We start from the raw sequence: 19,656 nt of genomic DNA, 5'->3' as shown, positions 1-19,656 counted from the left end.
ATCGTGAGGTGAGATGGATGAGTATTTCTCTCTGTAATAAAGCCCTATTGTGGAGACTCCGTCTGATTGGCTGGTCCAGGCCCACCCATGGCTGCCCAGTCATAGATTAGGGCCCAATTATTTGATTTCAATTGACTGATTTCCTTCTATGAACTGGGAGTTCAGTCAAATCTTTGAAAATGTTGCATGTTGTGTTTATATCCAGTATATTTCCTTTAATTCAAATTGCAATTCTGTATCCTGTTTACTACTCAAATTCATGAATTGATATTTACGAGGCATTCTCAATTAAATTCTGAATTGAGCACAAGCCTGACCTGAACCATAATAGTAAGAATGCCAAAATATACCTTCTACACATAACATACAGCTACTTTTCAAACATACCAACTCAGTCAGATGGTTCTCACGTCAACCTGCATCCATGACCGATTCTCCTCTCCCAGGTTTCCTTAAGGGGTCCAGAAGTCTTCAGAAGTGCTTTCACACTACTAAGGTACTACAGACAAAGTCTTTCATGTAGCATTGGTTTGAATGATGTTTGAATTAATCCCCAATTTTCTCCAAGAGTGTCTGAATGTTTTTTTCCCAGTTTGTTCTTCACTTTATAACCTTGACATGCGTTTTCCCCTCACACCACTAAGTTGAAGTATAGAACATAGTAGAAATAAGCACCAGTGCATCCAACACTAAGACCTCTCCAGTAACACAGTTAACTGCCAACAGCAGCCATAACAGTAGCAAAGAAAGCCACCCCCACCCACCACAAACACACTCTTTGATTTTATTATGCCTCTCAAAGCCTGGAGTCTCCTGGCAACCACGTCGTGAGAGTGAGGCTTGTGTGTGTGTCCAGCAGGCAGTTACTCTGGTCTATTCAGATCGGACACCGGAGAAGAGCTTATCTTAGACCAGGGTACAATTAACCCCCCACACACACTGCTCCGTCTCAGGCACATACCATACAGTAACATGTTCAGCATAGCAACACAGTAATTCACCAATTGCTTTAACAATCGCTCCACAGACACCTACGAACACACACAGACGATGGGGGCGGAGAGAACATTTTGACCGTTTCCAATTGTCTTTGTACTCCACTTACTTCTAATGGTGAACACACAGTAACCCAATGTCCAGCCGCCCTTAACACTTTTACACCTAACAGTCAGATAAAACACTGACACACACACAGACACACAGTGTCATGGCTGATTCTTCCATATCACTTAATGGCCTGGAATAATCTGATTTAGTTGATAACAGCAGCCGTCAATGGCAACAGGATCCAAAAATGATGTCTCCAAGACTTCAATAATAAAACAAGATAAAAACGCTTTCAGAATGAGATCAACCGACTGTACCGACCAAAGAATAGCTCCTTAACTCGACCATGGCAAATACAGAGAAAAAAAAATACACACAACCTATATTACATGTAAAATGACAAAACAAAAGACCATTTAAAAAAAAAAAAAACTTTCCAAAATGTTTCAACTTTTTATTTGAACATTTAGCAACCAAATATCCGTTAAATATACACCATCATGTCTCATTGTTCAAGTTCGAATGTGAGGAAAAACAAGAGTCTCTGTAGTTACTCTGTTTTAGGAATCAACGGCCACATTAAGGCCCGGTGTTTTGGCTTTCACATGGACAGAGTGAGAGAGAGAAAGTGCAAGAAAGAGAGGGGGGTTGGGGGGTGGGAGAAAAAGAGGAGCATTGACATCAGATACTCTGGGGCGATAGCATGATCGTTGAGGACAAAAAAAATAACAGTATTAATTATTACAAATAAAATTTAAAAAACTCTGGCACCTGTAACTCTAAATGACCCCCCCATGAAGCAAGACACAGGAAATTACACAGTCCCAAAAGCAGAATCTGAACATTGTACACGTAAAGGGTTTCTTGTCCTCAGATAAAAGCCTGGGTTGGTGTGGTTAACCCCAGTCTATGTCACGGTCTTGAAGGTCTGCAGTATTAGGTTGGTTTGGTGGATGAGCCTATTGGCGCTGACGAACACGTTTATCGCCCTGGAAACAAGCGGGACAGAGAGAGACAGGGACACACAGGGAAGGCGGTGTCAGTCACAGGAAACCATGGCAACGCTGGGATTGATACAGTGCTTTGATCTGGTGAAATGTCAGGCTTCAGAGAATCAAGCCTTAATGTGATTTCACAGTGAATAGTGAATGGGAATGATTAAACAACTCTGAAAATTCCAAGTATCGTTTCTGCCACACAATCCCATGGTCAACTAAGCAGTACAGGCAAAAAAAACGAAGAATTATACTGATTTCTGCTTATATCACGCTATACCACAAACAAAGTTAAAATGCAGAGACTCAGACCATTGATTGCTTTTGAAGTGACAGGTTGGCGTGAAATCTGTAACCCATCTCAGCTGTATCAGCACCATGGACAGCGCCCAACACAGTAAAGCAAGGCCGTTTTGGTAATGAATATAGGCTACACCAAGATAGATAGGGTAATCCCCCCCCATCCACACAGGACAGTAGTGGAGAGGGTAGTAAATGAGCAGCAGCGCCTCTTCGACCTCAGGAGGCTGAAGAAATTTGTCTTGTCACCAAAAACAAACTTTTTACAGATGCACAATCGAGAGCATCCTGTCGGGCTGTATCACCACCTGGTACGGCAACTGCTCCGCCCACAACCGTAAGGCTCTCCAGAGGGTAGTGAGGTCTGCACAACGCATCGCCGGGGGCAAACTACCTGCCCTCCAGGACACCTACAATACCCGATGTTACAGGAAGGCCAAAAAGACCATCAAGGACAACAACCACCCGAGCCACTGCCTGTTCACCCCGCTATCATCCAGAAGGTGAGGTCAGTACAGGTGCATCAAAGCTGGGACAGAGACTGAAAAACAGCTTCTGGGGCGGCAGGGTAGCCTAGTGGTTAGAGCGTTGGGCTAGTAACCGGAAGGTTGCAAGTTCAAATCCCCGAGTTGACAAGGTACAAATCTGTCGTTCTGCCCCTGAACAGGCAGTTAACCCACTGTTCCTAGGCCGTCATTGAAAATAAGAATTTGTTCTTAACTGACTTGCCTAGTTAAATAAAGGTAAAATAAATAACAAAATCTTCTCAAGGCCATGAGACTGTTAAACAGCCAACATTGAGTGGCTGCTGCCAACATACTGACTCAAATCTCTGGCCACTTTAATACATTTAATAAAAAAGGTTTTACTTTAAATAAACGGCACTTTAATAATGTCTACATATCCTACATTACTCATCTCATATATATATGCTGTATTTTATACCATCTATTGCATCTCGACTATGTCGCACGGCCATCGCTCATCCATATATTTATATGTACATATTCCTATTCATTCCTTTACATTGTGTGTATTAAGTAGTTGTGAAATGGTTAGATATTACTGCATGGTCGGAACTAGAAGCACAAGCATTTCACTACACTCGCATTAACATCTGCTAACCGTGTGTATGTGACCAATAAAATGTTGATATGATTTGACAAAACAGCCCATGTGAATATAGGCTACAATGAATATAGGCTACAACAAGATAGATAGGGTAATTCCCCCCCCCATCCCATCCACAGCCACAGCCACAGGACAGTAGTGGAGAGGGTAGTAAGTGAAGTTCCTTGAATACAACTTGTTCTTTCTTTCCACAGTGCAGAGCATTTCAAAATGCTCCTTGCTTGATGATGCCTAGAGAACCCTTTGGTTCTATCAATAACATGCTACCAGTGGGAACTCTGCTTGGGTGAAGGTCTTGTCTGCGTTGGCATTGGACACAATGCAGAACCTCCGATACGGGAACCAAAATCATGCATCTGCGGTAAATATTACAGCCGGAGGAGTATCTCGTTATTCAAGTAGCCTATCACAGACGGGCAGAGTTTTCCTCCGATTTGTATGGAAATAGAAAGGAGTCAAACCTACCCGCCCAGTGGCTTTCCATGGCCCTCCCTACACACAAACACTCCTCGACGTGCTCTGTCCATGGTGCTGCCACAGCACAGCAGATACAGAATTCAGAACAACCTGGAACTCAATCATTTGAAGATAGATAGACATACAAATAAAACTGAGGGGGCTAAGCCCGATTTTGCACCCTCGTAGGCCTGACGAACAGTAAACATTTTTTGCAGCCCCGGACAAGAACACCTGATTTAACTTGGCAACTAATCATCAAGACCTCGATGAGTTGAATCAGGCAAGTTTGTCCAGCGCTACAATATATATATGTGTTCTGTCGGGGTCAGCGGAGGACTGTAGTTGGGAAAACACGGATCTAAATGATGCAGATGTAATCCCGTATGTATGGGTGATATATTGTAAAGGTCAGATATAAACCCGTATGTATGGGTGATATATTGTAAAGGTCAGATGTAAACCCGTATGTATGGGTGATATATTGTAAAGGTCAGATGTAAACCCGTATGTATGGATGATATATTGTAAAGGTCAGATATAAACCCGTATGTATGGGTGATATATTGTAAAGGTCAGATATAAACCCGTATGTATGGGTGATATATTGTAAAGGTCAGATGTAAACCCGTATGTATGGGTGATATATTGTAAAGGTCAGATGTAAACCCGTATGTATGGATGATATATTGTAAAGGTCAGATTTAAACCCGTATGTATGGGTGATATATTGTAAAGGTCAGATGTAAACCCGTATGTATGGGTGATATATTGTAAAGGTCAGATATAAACACGTATGTATGGGTGATATATTGTAAAGGCCAGATATAAACCCGTATGTATGGGTGATATATTGTAAAGGTCAGATGTAAACCCGTATGTATGGGTGATATATTGTAAAGGTCAGATGTAAACCCGTATGTATGGGTGATATATTGTAAAGGCCAGATATAAACCCGTATGTATGGGTGATATATTGTACGGGCCATGGAAGAGAGCAGCAGGGTAGAAACATAAGAGGTGATGAGGTTCTTACTTTCCATCTTTGAAGTAGGTTTTAAGTGTGTCGCTGAAGCTCTTGGAGTATTTCACAAACTCTTTCTTTTGGTGTTCCAGTGCCTGGGAAAAACAGACGCTTTTTACTCTTTTAGAAGATAATGGAGAGGAAAAAACACAAGAACGTCTCAAACTGACAGCCGAGGGAGAAAGAAACGAGAAAATATCTTTTAAAAAAAAAAAATAAAAATCGGCCTGTGTGTCGTGTGTGTAGTGTTGTGTGTGTGTGTGTGTGTGCGTAGGTAGTGAGCAGTGTGCGTAGGTAGTGAGCAGTGTGCGTAGGTAGTGTGCAGTGTGCGTAGGTAGTGTGCAGTGTGCGTAGGTAGTGTGCAGTGTGCGTAGGTAGTGTGCAGTGTGCGTAGGTAGTGTGCAGTGTGCGTAGGTAGTGTGCAGTGTGCGTAGGTAGTGTGCAGTGTGCGTAGGTAGTGTGCGTAGGTAGTGTGCGTAGGTAGTGTGCAGTGTGCGTAGGTAGTGTGCAGTGTGCGTAGGTAGTGTGCAGTGTGCGTAGGTAGTGTGCAGTGTGCGTAGGTAGTGTGCAGTGTGCGTAGGTAGTGTGCAGTGTGCGTAGGTAGTGAGCAGTGTGCGTAGGTAGTGAGCAGTGTGCGTAGGTAGTGAGCAGTGTGCGTAGGTAGTGAGCAGTGTGCGTAGGTAGTGAGCAGTGTGCGTAGGTAGTGTGTGTAGTTAGTGTGTAGGTAGTGTGCGTAGGTAGTGTGTGGGTAGTGTGTAGATAGTGTGTAGATAGTGTGTAGATAGTGTGTAGATAGTGTGTAGATAGTGTGTAGATAGTGTGTAGATAGTGTAGTGTGTTGTGTGTAGTGTGTGTAAGTAGTGTGTAGTGTGTGTAGGTCGTGTGTAGTGTGTGTAGGTCGTGTGTAGTGCCTAGGTCGTGTGTAGTGCCTAGGTAGTGCGTAGGTAGTGTGTAGGTAGTGTGTAGGTAGTGTGTAGGTAGTGCGTAGGTAGTGCGTAGGTAGTGCGTAGGTAGTGCGTAGTGTGTGTAAGTAGTGTGTAGGTAGTGTGTAGTGTGTGTAAGTAGTGTGTGTGTAGTGCGTAGGTAGTGTGTAGTGCATAGGTAGTGTGTGTAGTGCGTGTAGTGCGTAGGTAGTGTGTGTAGTGCGTAGGTAGTATGTGTAGTGCGTAGGTAGTGTGTAGTGCGTAGGGCGTAGGTAGTGTGTGTAGGTCGTGTGTAGGTAGTGTGTAGTGCGTAGGGCGTAGGTAGTGTGTGTAGGGCGTGTGTAGGTCGTGTGTAGTGTGTAGTGCGTAGGTAGTGTGTAGTGCGTAGGTAGTGTGTAGTGTGTGTAGTGCGTGTAGGTAGTGTGTAGTGCGTAGGTAGTGTGTAGTGCGTAGGTAGTGTGTAGTGTGTAGGTAGTGTGTAGTGTGTGTAGTGCGTAGGTAGTGTGTAGTGTGTGTAGTGCGTGTAGGTAGTGTGTAGTGCGTAGGTAGTGTGTAGGTAGTGTGTAGTGTGTAGTGCGTGTAGGTAGTGTGTAGTGCATGTAGGTAGTGCGTAGGTCGTGTGTAGTGCGTAGGTCGTGTGTAGTGCGTAGGTCGTGTGTAGTGCGTAGGTCGTGTGTAGTGCGTAGGTCGTGTGTAGTGCGTGTGTAGGTAGTGTAGAGTGTGTAGGTAGTGTGTGTGGGTCGTGTGTAGGTAGTGTATGTGTAGGTAGTACGTAGTGTGTGTAGGTAGTGCGTAGTGTGTGTGGGTAGTAGGTAGTGTGTGGGTAGTGTGTGTGTGTGGGTAGTGTGTGTAGGTTGTGTGTGTAGGTCGGTAGTGTGTAGAGTGTGTAGTGTGTAGTGTGTAGTGTGTGGTGTGTGTAGGTCGTGTGTAGTGTGTAGGTATTGTGTGTAGGTCGTCTGTAGTGTGTAGGTAGTGTGTAGTGTGTAGGTAGTGTGTAGTGTGTAGTGTTTAGGTAGTGTGTAGTGTTCTCACCCGTCGGTTCTGGTACTGGTATTTCCGGAAGACAGTGTTGACAGTGTCCAGCAGTTCCTTGATGGCGCTGGCGATATCTCTGTGGACAGAGCATAACAATTACTTTTGGTCCACCAGCCAATGTGTCAGGTAGATTTTAAAACACAATACATGTATTACTAGTAAGAAGTAATGTAGTATATTATTTCATTACATTTTTTGTGACTTGAGTCTTTAAGCCAAGATCTCACGAGACAAACATTTTCACCTGCCCCTTTAAGTGCCGGAGGTTACCGTGGTAACTCGTGTCATGTTTGTCCCTGTGAAACTGACTGACTAGTAGAAGCTTTGTCTTCTCTAGCAGTTGAAACTCAAACATAGAAAAACAACCTAGCTCGTGAACAAAAAACAATGTAAATAATCAAGAAACACAAGGACAAAAGTTTCACTTCAGTTTCAAGTAAATTAGACCAACTTCTATGGCTGAATCTTTCACTCAGTTCTTCACATGCAGACAGCCCCAGCCTGGCAGTTTCAGCACCAGGTGGAATAGGCTATATAGGATTCTTAGTTCTTTAGTCCACTGTGGCTGGTGAAATGAACATCTACCCGCACTTGGCAGGTGTTCATTTTAGTCCCTGTCTGTGGACAATGACTCCAACAGCAGTCAGACATCTTGAACCATCTCACCTCTCACACTCCTTAGTCCAACAGCAGTCAGACATCTTGAACCATCTCACCTCTCACACTCCTTAGTCCAACAGCAGTCAGACATCTTGAACCATCTCACCTCTCACACTCCTTAGTCCAACAGCAGTCAGACATCTTGAACCATCTCACCTCTCACACTCCTTAGTCCAACAGCAGTCAGACATCTTGAACCATCTCACCTCTCACACTCCTTAGTCCAACAGCAGTCAGACATCTTGAACCATCTCACCTCTCACACTCCTTAGTCCAACAGCAGTCAGACATCTTGAACCATCTCACCTCTCACACTCCTTAGTCCAACAGCAGTTGGACTAAGGACCTCCTTTCTAGAACCCCTTACTCTCAGACATACTCTCATTCCTCCCTCTGCACTTTTAAATACAGCTGAATTCTACTATGTTCCAAATATTCCACTGACAAAGTTACTTAGAGTGACTCAACAAACACAAATTCAATTTGAGAACTGGCAAATTGAGCCAAGACAGAAACAAGCCCTGAAAAGTCTGGGGGAGAAGAATTGTGTGTGTGTACCACTTGAGACTTAGTAGTACATTGGAAAGAAAATGGGAACAAGAGAATGAGTGTGTTTTTGGAGAACTGTGTGCTTGTGAAGTGTTAATCACATCACTGAAGGTGTGCTGGGAGGTCTGCGAGCGAGTGTGTACTGACTTGATGGTCTGTAAGAAGCGTACTCTGTCGTTGATCTCGTCTGGGATCTTGCTGAGGATGTGTTTGAGTGCCCGAGCCTTGTCATTCAAGTCCTGGAACTCCTGCTCCGGCCTGTCAATCATGAACTCTATACACACACACAGGAAGAGGGCCACAGCCTTAGTCACCATGGAGACAGTCATGTCAACAAAAAGAAGCGGTGGAATGTAGAGAGCATTCCAGGCCCTGACAGAACAGCCCCACCCAGAGAGCAGTCTGTGTGTGCCTGAACACACACACACCTTTCATTGTGAGAGGAAAGTTAGAAAAAGGTGCTACTGCAGTGTAACCTTGCTGACAGCAGGAGGTACAGCTCCTTCAGAAAGTTTTACTAGTTAAAAATTAAAAACTGATATCTTGAGTCAAAGTCTAAATAAGTTCAGGAGTAAATATTTGCTTTAAAAAAGTTACATAATAACTTGCATGGACTCACTCCGTGTGCAATAATATTGTTTAACAATTTTTGAACGACTACCTCATCCCTGTACCCCACACAAACAATGATCTGTAAGGTCCATCAGTTGAGCAGTGTATTTAAAACACAGATTTAATCACAAAGACCAGGGAGGTTTTCCAATCCCTCGCAAAGGGCACCTATTGGTAGATCAAAAATAAAATAAATACATTGAATATCCCTTTCAGCATGGTGAAGTTACTAATTACACTTCGGATGGTGTATCAATACACCCAGTCACTACCAAAGACACAGGTGTCCTTCCTAACTCAGTTGCCGGAGAGGAAGGAAACCGCTCTGGGATTTCACCATGAGGCCAATGGTGGCTTTAAAACAGTTACAGTTTAATTGCTGTGATCAACATTGTAGTTACTCCATAATACTAACCTAATTGAAAAGAGGGAAAATAAGTTAGACTGTACAGAATAAAAATATTCCAAAACATGCATCCTGTTCGCAATAAAGGCACTAAAGTAATACTGCAAAAAAATGGGGCAAAGAAATTAACTTTACGTCCTGAATACAAAGTGTTATGTTCAGGGAAAAGCACAACATCAACGAGAACCACTTTACATATTTTCATGGTGGTGGCTGCATCATGTTATGGGTACGCTTGTCATCGGCAAGGACCAGAAGAGGCCGAGTTACAGTTTTGACTTAAAATTGGCTTGAAAATCAATGGCAAGACTTGAAAATGGCTGTCTAGCAATGATCAACAACCAACTTGACAAGAGATTAAATATTTTTTTTTAAGAATAATATGCTAATATTGTACAATCCAGGTGTGCAAAACTCACCCAGAAAGACTCACAGCTGTAATCACTGCAAAAGGTTATTCGAACATGATTTGACTCAGGGGTGGTAATATTTATATTTCTGTATTTCATTTTTAATACATTTGCAAAATGTTTTACATTTTATTTCAAGGCTTTTACTTTGTCGTTATGGGGTATTGTGTGTAGATGGGTGAGATCTATTTAATACATTTTGAGTTCAGGCTGTAAAAACAAAATGTGGAATAAGTCAAGGGGTATGAATACTTTCTGAAGGCACTGTTTATTTAGTATTCAAACAGAAGCAAAGGCCCTCACATCACGGTGTGACTGTGTGTCCGTGTGTAACTATAGCTGAGCTTCTCATTCTGTGCACATGAATTCATTACTACCATCAATCAGGCCATGCAGGAGAGAAAATTCAAGCCTGGAGGGGAGAAATGTCTCACAGGAAGGAGAGGTTGTTTTATTAGTGGAGAAACAGCACCATCCTGAGGTGAGAGGTACACAGATGCACAATACCTATCATCATCTAGGACTAGGTTATTAACTGCAGAACAGAGAGACACACACCTTCCACATCGTCTGCAGCCATTCGCAGTAGTGACTCAGTGAAGTTGACCTCCACTTTCTTCTTCTCCAGGATCTTCATGATGATGTCCTGGGTCAGCCCTGGGTTCTCCTTCTCAGCCTGACAATCAATCACAGAACACACATCAGGCTCTGCTAATCAACCACAGAACACACATCAGTCTATGACAACAATGTTTCCCCTAGCATTTTGTCATTAGGGATTAAAAAAGAAAAATAACCATTTTAAAGTACATTTCCCCTAATTCTGCACATTTTGTAAACAAAACCAATGGGGCCCCATGCCATTTGGGGAATTGTAAGATTCTCTTTTTTATTTTGGCAATTGTTAGATCCGAAAGATTATCTTAAAAAAATATATATAGCTTAATTATATTTTCGACATACTTTATACGTGTTTGTTTGCTTATATATTTTTGGCGGCAACGATATAACAGCAGCGCTAAATGAATAGGGGAAACACTGGACAATCAGCCACAGAACATATGCAGACACACACCAGGCATTACTAATCAACCACAAAAACACACACATTTACGATAATAGAACACAGACCCATGATCGGAGTTAGACACTGTCCATCAAAGACAATCAGATTTGAATCACACTGGAACAGTGGAACCACTCATAGGGGTATTTTACGAAGCTAGTTAGATCTACGCTGAGTTTTCTAAGCTAGCCAGTTTCAGTTAGCTTCACATTCCAGCTCAGGCTTCCCCTATGATAGGAAGGCGGCTATGGATCCTGCACCTGCTGCTAATTCAAGACAGCTCTCCAGCAGGCTATTGTGGGAATGGGCTATGAGAAGAGTAATCTTTCTTTGTGTCGACGGTTATCTTGAATTGAACTCAGAATTGACCAAAGTGAGCTCCTCTATCCAGTCTCAAATGCCCCGTCCCCCTCCGTGTAGAAACGCCGCCCCGTCCCCCTCCGTGTAGAAACGCCGCCCCGTCCCCCTCCGTGTATATAAACGCCCGTCCCCCCCCGTAAACGCCGCCCCGTCCCCCTCCGTGTATAAACGCGCCCCGCGTGTATAAACGCCGCCCCGTCCCCCTCCGTGTATAAACGTCCCCCTCCCGCCCGTCCGTCCCCCTGTATAAACGCCGCCCCGTCCCCCTCCGTGTATAAACGCCGCCCCCCTCCGTGTATAAACGCCGCCCGTCCCCCCTCCGTGGCAACGCCCCGTCCCCCTCCGTGTATAAACGCCGCCCGTCCCCCTCCGTGTATAAACGCCGCCCGTCCCCCTCCGTGTATAAACGCCGCCCGTCCCCCTCCGTGTATAAACGCCGCCCGTCCCCCTCCGTGTATAAACGTCCCCCCGTCCCCCTCCGTCCCCCTCTCCGTATAAACGCCGCCCGTCCCCCTCCGTGTATAAACGCCGCCCGTCCCCCTCCGTGTATAAACGCCGCCCGTCCCCCCTCCGTGTATAAACGCCGCCCGTCCCCCTCCGTGTATAAACGCCGCCCCGTCCCCCTCCGTGTATAAACGCCCGTCCCCCTCAGTGTATAAACGCCCCGTCCCCCCAGTGTATAAACGCCGCCCCGTCCCCCTCAGTGTATAAACGCCCCGTCCCCCTCAGTGTATAAACGCAGCCCCGTCCCCCTCAGTGTATAAACGCAGCCCCGTCCCCCTCCATCTCCTTACCTTTATAAACGCAGCCCTCAGGGTCTGTGCTGCCGACAGGTTCACTCTCTCCAACTGTAAACACATTATCACTGCATCAAAACCCTTCTTACAGATACCATCTTCTAATCAACACAGAATACACACATCTCAAACAGATACCATCTTCTAATCAACATAGCATACACACATCTCAAACAGATACCATCTTCTAATCAACATAGCATACACACATCTCAAACAGATACCATCTTCTAATCAACATAGAATACACACATCTCAAAAACAAGGAAAGCAAACACCTATACTAATTACCACAAGCTGAAAACACTTCAAACTGCATAGTTAGTAGCTACATACATGGAAAAACCATCTCATTAGCGAACACGGCAGACAACAACAAAAACTACAGTACACTGGTACAAACATTGAACAAAACAAGCATGTGTGTTACTGGTTTTACTCTCCTTGTGGGTACTAGGAGTCCTTAAAAGGAGAGTAAAACAAGGACATTTTGATAAGTGGGGACATTTTGTCTGTCCCCACAGGGAAAATTGGTATTTTATGGTTAGGTTTAGGTTTACGATTAGGGAAAATAGGATTTTGAATTGGAATAAATTGTTTGGTCCCGGAAGGATAGTTGTTGTGTGTGTGTGTGTGACTAATACCTGGACTCGCTGAGTCAGTGAAACAGCAACCTCCCCACATCAAAGTGGCCACAGGGAACTCCTTTGCATCAGAGAGACACTGGTGCTATACACAGTAATTATCACACTCCTCCATCCCTCGCTCTTCCCTTCTATTCTTCCCTACCACCCTCACCCGCGTTCTCCACAACACCGATTTTATAGAGACCCATTTAGCCTGACCCTATTTCTCCAATCCAACCACACCCCCCCCCTCGTGACTAAGGGTAGTTATAACCTTAGAGACCATAGCACGCACACGCCCCATTCAACATCCTGTCTTTACCAAATCCTTTCCTCCTTACCTCGTGGAAGACGGGGTACATCACAGTGTAGAGTGTCATGGAAACCATCGAGGTCGTCTCTGCTTCATTCTTCATCTCTTCCATTGTCATCCTCGTCCAGAGGCCAACGTTTCTGTACGCGTGTCTGTATATGTGTATGGAGTGAAGGCTGCTTCCGGGGCAGAGCTCACCTCATTCACTGATTACAACACTCAGAGAAGAGAAAGATGGGGGGGGCAGGACCTGAGGAGAGAAGATGGGGGTAGAAAGGGTATGGGGGATAGAATGGGAGGTAAAGGACAGAAAAGACCATCCAACATTACATAGCCTACTTCATCACTATAATACCTCATTTAGGCTATTTTCATTGCTTGAGGTCTAAATGTAGGCCTTGTTCTGTCCTAGTAATGTCTATGGCAACAAACAAGGTCTTGGAGGGCGATGACATTATATAACCAGGTAAAAATTCCATCTGGCTCCGGTTCAAAGTCAAACATGTGGTGCAGGGCGGTGGGTGTGGAGAGACCGACACAGACCCTAAGCTCTACAAGACACCTGGCCCTGCCTGTGCACACCTGGGCATCTGAGCAAGCATGATAAGGTTCTCTATCCTCCTACTGACTGACACTTTCAGCAGCATTATCTACTGTATGACGTCACCCTGGGCCATTACCAGACAGCTCTTCACTGTGTGTAACTGGATGCATTTAGAGGCCAGGAGGGAGTGTCAATGCTGCCCTTGTTCTGCAGATACTGACTGACGGTTTCTTTCCCTCTGTCACTGCGATTCCATGACTCAGCCCCAGCTGACAAAAGGTGACAGTTTTATTTCTGGCCAGGCAGGCAGTGTCTACAGAGGGTGTTAATAAAACCATAGCTAGTGGCTGCTCTGAGCACTGCTCCCAGGTCAGCTTCACCCCTCTTTATTCCTTTCAGACCAGGATGGAGGCAGGGAAAACTGATCCTGGAGACTCCACGTGTCAAACTCATTCCACGGAGGGCAGAGTGGCTGCGGATTTCCCGTCCTCCCTTGTACTTGATGAAATAAAGTCAGTAATTAGTAAAGAACTCCCCTCACCTGGTTGCCTAGGAGTTATTGAAAGGAAAACCCACAGGAACCATGACATCTACAGCAGCTGATGTCACAGGAAGGACAAAAAGATCATCAAGGACAACAACCACCCGAGCCACTGCCTGTTCACCACGCTACCATCCAGAAGGTGGTCAGTACAGGTGCATCAAAGCTGGGACCGAGAGACTGAGAAACAGCTTCTATCTCAAGGCCATCAGACTGTTAAACAGCCATCAGTAACAGAGAGGCTGCTGCCAACATACAGACTTGAAATCATTGGTCACTTTAATAATGTTTACGCATCTTACATTAGTCATCTCATATGTATATACTGTATTTTATACCATCTACTGCATCTTGCCTATGCCGCTCTGTCATTGCTCATCCATATGTATATATTCTCTTTCCATTCTTTTACTTAGACTGTCGGAACTAGAAGCACAAGCATTTCACTACACCTGCATTAACATCTGCTGACCATGTGTATGTGACCAATAACATTTGATTTGATTTTTATTAGACTCTCCATGGAATGAGTTTGACACCCCTGCCTTAGGCCATGTCCCAATAATCTCACAACAAGCTTCCATTTCTTGACTCATTTCCTTCATGGTCACTGATTTGAAAGGACTTGATAACAGCCTTAAGGAACCATAGTGAGACTAGACACATTCCCACCAATCAGTGAAGAGTGTGTGGGGGAGGGGCAATGGCTGAGGAAAGGAAACAGATTGGACACATTCTTTCTTACCTAACACTCTGCTCCTCTCATCTGACTATTATCTGGCCAGCTTTACTGTGGGCAATATGCTGATTAGATGGGCCACTGGCCTGTAGAACATGACATCACTTTTAAGAATTAAGGTCTCAGTTGTCCAGTCTGTCATGGTACAAAGACCAAGCTATACATCCAAGTCCATTAATACGCTATTTCAGGCAGTAATGCCTTAATCACATTGTAAAAATGTATAGGGTTATTACTGGCTGTTAAACTTCATTTTATGTCCACAGAGTCATTCGTCACATAAAGTAAGGCGCGTAGCCAGATGATATGGAGAAATGTACAGCAGTTACAACAGATGTCTCTCGAATGAGCTAATTACATTTCCAACTACTCGTGACATTTTATTATAATGATGTCATCGTTTGATGAAAACTGCGGTGTAGTCATTTGTCCAAACACCACCAGAGTTTATATGGGACAGATTTAGGTAACATAACACAAGGTTAACATAACTGGTTTCGTTCGCTTCCGTTGAAGAACCAATTTGCACCAGAATAAATACACCCCTAGACTCTGTCTGGACAAGGCGAACTGTTTCCGTAGCAGGTTAGGCGACAGGTTAAGGTTAGGAAAATGCTCTCCTAACTTACTAAGAAAATCAGTTTGTATAGAAGTGCGGTGAAATGAGTTTGTCCCGTCTCGACAGACAAGACTAGCTGGCAGCTACCGTGCGACGTTAACGGAACCGGTAGCGTTTGTCGAGAGCCAACCAGTTACGTAAACTGACTGAACCGAGGCTCGGTAGCCAACTAGCGCTTAGCTACGTAAACAAGTTTCGTCGGTTGTTAGCTAAGCTAGCTATTTTAGCAAGCTGGGTGTCACCTGCCACTGGCAGAGTACCACACTAAGAATATTAACTAGATCATTTAAGTGTAGTTATATAATAACCACAGTTTCGTTGCTTGTAGTTAGTAATTTCATTGTCCTAATCCACCGACAACTCCTATCTATCATGATCACCTGTTAGCTAAACATACTTAAATAACAGCGAGGGTCATTTCTAAATAGTAACTTAGTTGCCATAGCCAATTTGTAGGACTCATCGTCCAGGAAGGTAGCTAAGTTACTAACGTTAGCTAGCTAAACAAAAACAAACAAAAAAACGATTTTCTAACGTTAGTTGGTGAAATAGTAACGTTGCCTTTAGCTACATACCTGTTTACACCGTGGTATGCTGCTTATTTACACCGAAGTAGGCTCATTTGCCGTGACTAGCATTAGCCAGTCGAGTGTTTTCTTTTCTCATTCAAAGACGGAAGTTTTATGTATGATCAAACTGTCTGGGCAAAGGTTTTTTTTTCTCCAGCTGTCCACCAAATGGGTTGACGGTTGTAGTTTTTTTATACGTCTCCAATAATGGCAGTGATGAAGACATAGTAACAATAAAAACTACAACTCCCAACTAGTTCAAGCAATTATGTGGCGTTCTACACGAAACAACTAAAGCGTCAACAAACTTATTTAGCCGACAACAAAAAAAATACAAAAACGACATCTTTCACAGACAAACTCCATCCCAGGCAAACATAAATGTTACATTGATAGTAGAAAAAAAAGTACTGAAATCAAAAGAGTGCGTAGTTTTACAGGAAGGGTAGTGAAGAACCAATCAGCGCATGGAGAGGGTGGGACAAGAGCGAAAATATTTAGCTCGGAGAGCGACCTGCCGCGGCGGTGAAGAGAAACAGCGAGGCAACGCAAGAGACCGTACAGCATCCCTACAGTAACTACCCGATACCGTTCGGTAAGGCATATTTACGATCTTTTGAAATAAGCAAAAATATGTTCAAAGCATTGTGTGTATATCAGTTATACATCAATGGTTTGATTGCTGCCATTTTCACGTTTAGATTTGACGATTGGTGATTTTATCATAGTTTGTGATATGTTCATGTTTTCACATGATAAAGGTGCGGTTTTATGCCATGGCAAAAATGAAGTTACTAGGCGACCACGAGGAATATTCTCTGTCACTTTGTGTTTTCTGATAATTTTGTCTGTACTGAGTCTATTAATCTAAAAAAAGGCATCATCGATAGCCAGTTGAGGACACACACAATTACAATATTGTGGGTCTCTAATGTCCTTGAAATAGATTACGCCTAGTATTGACTGGAAATTCCTTCTCTCAAGTGTTTTATGTTATAATAAGAGGGTTGATTTCCCACCCGGGGCACCACACGCCCAGGCCCCGGGGAACCACACGCCCAGGCCCCGGGGAACCACACACCCAGGCCAGGAAAACATTGTTGTTTATTGAAACAGTTCACTTCCTGCATTTTTAACACAAGTGGTGTTGAAAATAAGTTGGCAGTTTTATAATGATATTCTACACATTTTGCCATGATGCTGAGATAAGATGTTGCAGTTTAAAGCTAATTTCCTGCTATTCTACACAGGGCGGCAGGGTAGCCTAGTGGTTAGAGCGTTGGACTAGTAACCGGAAGGTTGCGAGTTCAAATCCCCGAGCTGACAAGGTACAAATCTGTCGTTCTGCCCCTGAACAGGCAGTTAACCCACTGTTCCTAGGCCGTCATTGAAAATAAGAATTTGTTCTTAACTGACCTGCCTAGTAAAATAAAGGTAAAATATAAAAAATATTATTTTTTTTGCCATGACACACATTTTGACTCACATGAATAACAATGCTAATGCAAATGATCAAGAACATGTTACTTAAAAATGATTGAAAAATAGCAAACCAGTTAGTTCACTAGGCCTACACCACCTCCACCAAAGCCATTGGAAAAAAACAAATCTCCACTTTGCTTGTATGCGTCATAGAAACAAACTGAGACGAACAACCATATTTTGTTATTAATCCCATTAATCCCATGACGTATCGTTTGTTAATCTCTGATGATGAGCTGGCTGTGAACTCGGTGTGTGTGTGTGTGTGTGTGTGTGTGTGTGTGTGTGTGTGTGTGTGTGTGTGTGTGTGTGTGTGTGTGTGTGTGTGTGTGTGTGTGTGTGTGTGTGTGTGTGTGTGTGTGTGTGTGTGTGTGTGTGTGTGTGTGTGTGTGTGTGTGTGTGTGTGTCACTCCTCTGATTGCCAGTGAGTGCTGAATTAATTGCATTTCAGTAATTAAATTACTTTTAAATCAGCCTTGTGCCACATTGGTGGGGGGGGTGGGTATATGTGTGTGTTTGCGGTTGGTGCAGCACACAGAGGCGATAAAGGATAGGTATGCACAGTAGCTGCCACGATTTCCTCGTCTGAGACCTGAAGAGTGGCTGGCTGTGTGCCTCCCAGGCAGGGGAAGGGCTGACCGTTTAGCCTAGTGGGCACAGTCACTGTCCTTTGAGTAGGAAGCTCAAGCAGGCAGTCATACTGTATCATACTGTAGAACAGATCAAACCTGGAACGGTTAAGATCTCACTCATGCAGAAACAGGCCTCTGTTGAAAAATCTGTTTCATCTCAGTTTCATCACTTTGGTTCTAACTAGGTTATTCATGGTTAACTGGGTTATTCATGGTTAACTGGGTTATTCATGGTTAACTGGGTTATTCATGGTTAACTGGGTTATTCATGGTTAACTGGGTTATTCATGGCTAACTGGGTTATTCATGATTAACTGGGTTATTCATGGTTAACTGGGTTATTCATGGTTAACTGGGTTGTTCATGGTTAACTGGGTTGTTCATGGTTAACTGGGTTATTCATGGTTATTTATGGTTAACTGGGTTATTCATGGTTAACTGGGTTATTCATGGTTAACTGGGTTATTCATGGTTAACTGGGTTATTCATGGTTATTTATGGTTAACTGGGTTGTTCATGGTTAACTGGGTTGTTCATGGTTAACTGGGTTGTTCATGGTTAACTGGGTTGTTCATGGTTAACTGGGTTATTCATGGCTAACTGGGTTATTCATGGCTAACTGGGTTATTCATGGCTAACTGGGTTATTCATGGCTAACTGGGTTATTCATGGCTAACTGGGTTATTCATGGCTAACTGGGTTATTCATGGCTAACTGGGTTATTCATGGATAACTGGGTTATTCATGGTTATTCATGATTAACTGGGTTATTCATGGTTAACTGGGTTATTCATGGTTATTCATGGTTATTCATGCTTAACTGGGTTATTCATGGTTAACTGGGTTGTTCATGGTTATTCATGGTTAACTGGGTTGTTCATGGTTAACTGGGTTGTTCATGGTTAACTGGGTTGTTCATGGTTAACTGGGTTGTTCATGGTTAACTGGGTTATTCATGGTTAAAGTCAAGAGAAATTAATGAAAAAGCAAGCCTTGCCACGAGAGAGACCACAGCAGAGAGACCACAGCAGAGAGACCACAGCAGAGAGTCCACAGCAGAGAGTCCACAGCAGAGAGACCACAGCAGAGAGACCACAGCAGAGAGACCACAGCAGAGAGACCACAGCAGAGAGACCACAGCAGAGAGACCACAGCAGAGAGACCACAGCAGAGAGACCACAGCAGAGAGACCACAGCAGAGAGTCACGGCAGGAACAAACGTCTGGAACAACATTTCTGGAACAACAGCATCTCTGAGTCCACTGGTAGGAATACATTATGGTTGCAGTTGTATGTTAATGCACTGGAAGTCAGAATGAGATTTGGATACATAGTAGCAATATACTCTGTAGAGGCTGCCACATTGGAACACACACACACACACACACACACACACACACACACACACACACACACACACACACACACACACACACACACACACACACACACACACACACACACACACACACACACACACACACACACACACACACACACACACACACACACACACACACACAGGGATTGCAACAGCAGGTTTGTCCTTTACAATCCACAAGAGATTAGTTGATCCTCTGAGTGAGAGAAAGGGGGATGAGCGAGAGAAAGGGGGATGAGCGAGAGAAAGGGGGATGAGAGAGAAAGGGGGATGAGAGAGAGAAAGGGGGATGAGAGAGAGAAAGGGGGATGAGAGAAAGGGGGATGAGAGCAGAGAGAGAGAGAGAGAGAAAGGGGGATGAGAGAGAGAAAGGGGGATGAGAGAAAGAGAGAGAGAGAAAGGAGGATGAGAGCAAGAGAGAGAGAAAGGGGATGAGAGC

At 44.0% G+C, this 19,656-nt stretch overlaps 2 protein-coding genes and 1 pseudogene across 3 annotated transcripts in view; 1 reads left to right on the top strand and 2 right to left on the bottom strand.

Moving 5' to 3' along the window:
* Positions 1 to 697, bottom strand: part of LOC123993853 — a 64,457-nt pseudogene extending 63,760 nt beyond the window's left edge.
* A 790-nt stretch (positions 698 to 1,487) lies between these two features.
* On the bottom strand, positions 1,488 to 15,885 carry LOC123992530 (programmed cell death protein 10). Its single transcript, XM_046293735.1, has 8 exons — positions 15,729 to 15,885; positions 12,739 to 12,960; positions 11,769 to 11,822; positions 10,107 to 10,224; positions 8,268 to 8,394; positions 6,909 to 6,987; positions 4,966 to 5,048; positions 1,488 to 2,036 (listed from the first exon to the last, which is right to left on the bottom strand). Exons 2-8 carry the CDS (start codon positions 12,826 to 12,828, stop codon positions 1,955 to 1,957), a joined length of 633 nt encoding a protein of 210 aa, XP_046149691.1. The 5' UTR covers positions 12,829 to 12,960; positions 15,729 to 15,885; the 3' UTR covers positions 1,488 to 1,954.
* Positions 15,886 to 16,171: 286 nt separating this feature from the next.
* The window catches only part of LOC123992529 (neuroserpin-like), a 55,390-nt gene continuing 51,905 nt past the window's right edge, over positions 16,172 to 19,656 (top strand). The window contains exon 1 of one of the 2 annotated variants that reach the window (XM_046293733.1): positions 16,172 to 16,317. The gene's annotated coding sequence lies outside the window, so the exon portion shown is untranslated. Of the gene's footprint in view, positions 16,318 to 18,919; positions 19,102 to 19,656 lie in introns of those variants that run through there. The other variant, XM_046293734.1, reaches the window with a different exon arrangement.

The sequence above is a fragment of the Oncorhynchus gorbuscha genome, linkage group LG13, assembly GCF_021184085.1.
Source record: "Oncorhynchus gorbuscha isolate QuinsamMale2020 ecotype Even-year linkage group LG13, OgorEven_v1.0, whole genome shotgun sequence".
Classification (NCBI taxonomy): Eukaryota; Metazoa; Chordata; class Actinopteri; order Salmoniformes; family Salmonidae; genus Oncorhynchus; species Oncorhynchus gorbuscha.
This window is presented reverse-complemented; position numbering and strand designations above follow the sequence as displayed.

Excerpts from the sequence above, each read along its gene's own strand:
- LOC123992530 (XM_046293735.1), bottom strand. The coding sequence starts at position 12,828 with ATGACAATGGAAGAGATGAAGAATGAAGCAGAGACGACCTCGATGGTT. Across the intron at positions 6,988-8,267 it reads CGCTTCTTACAGACCATCAA|AGATATCGCCAGCGCCATCA; the intron begins GTCAGTACACAC and ends CTCTGTCCACAG. Across the intron at positions 2,037-4,965 it reads ACCTACTTCAAAGATGGAAA|GGCGATAAACGTGTTCGTCA; the intron begins GTAAGAACCTCA and ends GCTTGTTTCCAG.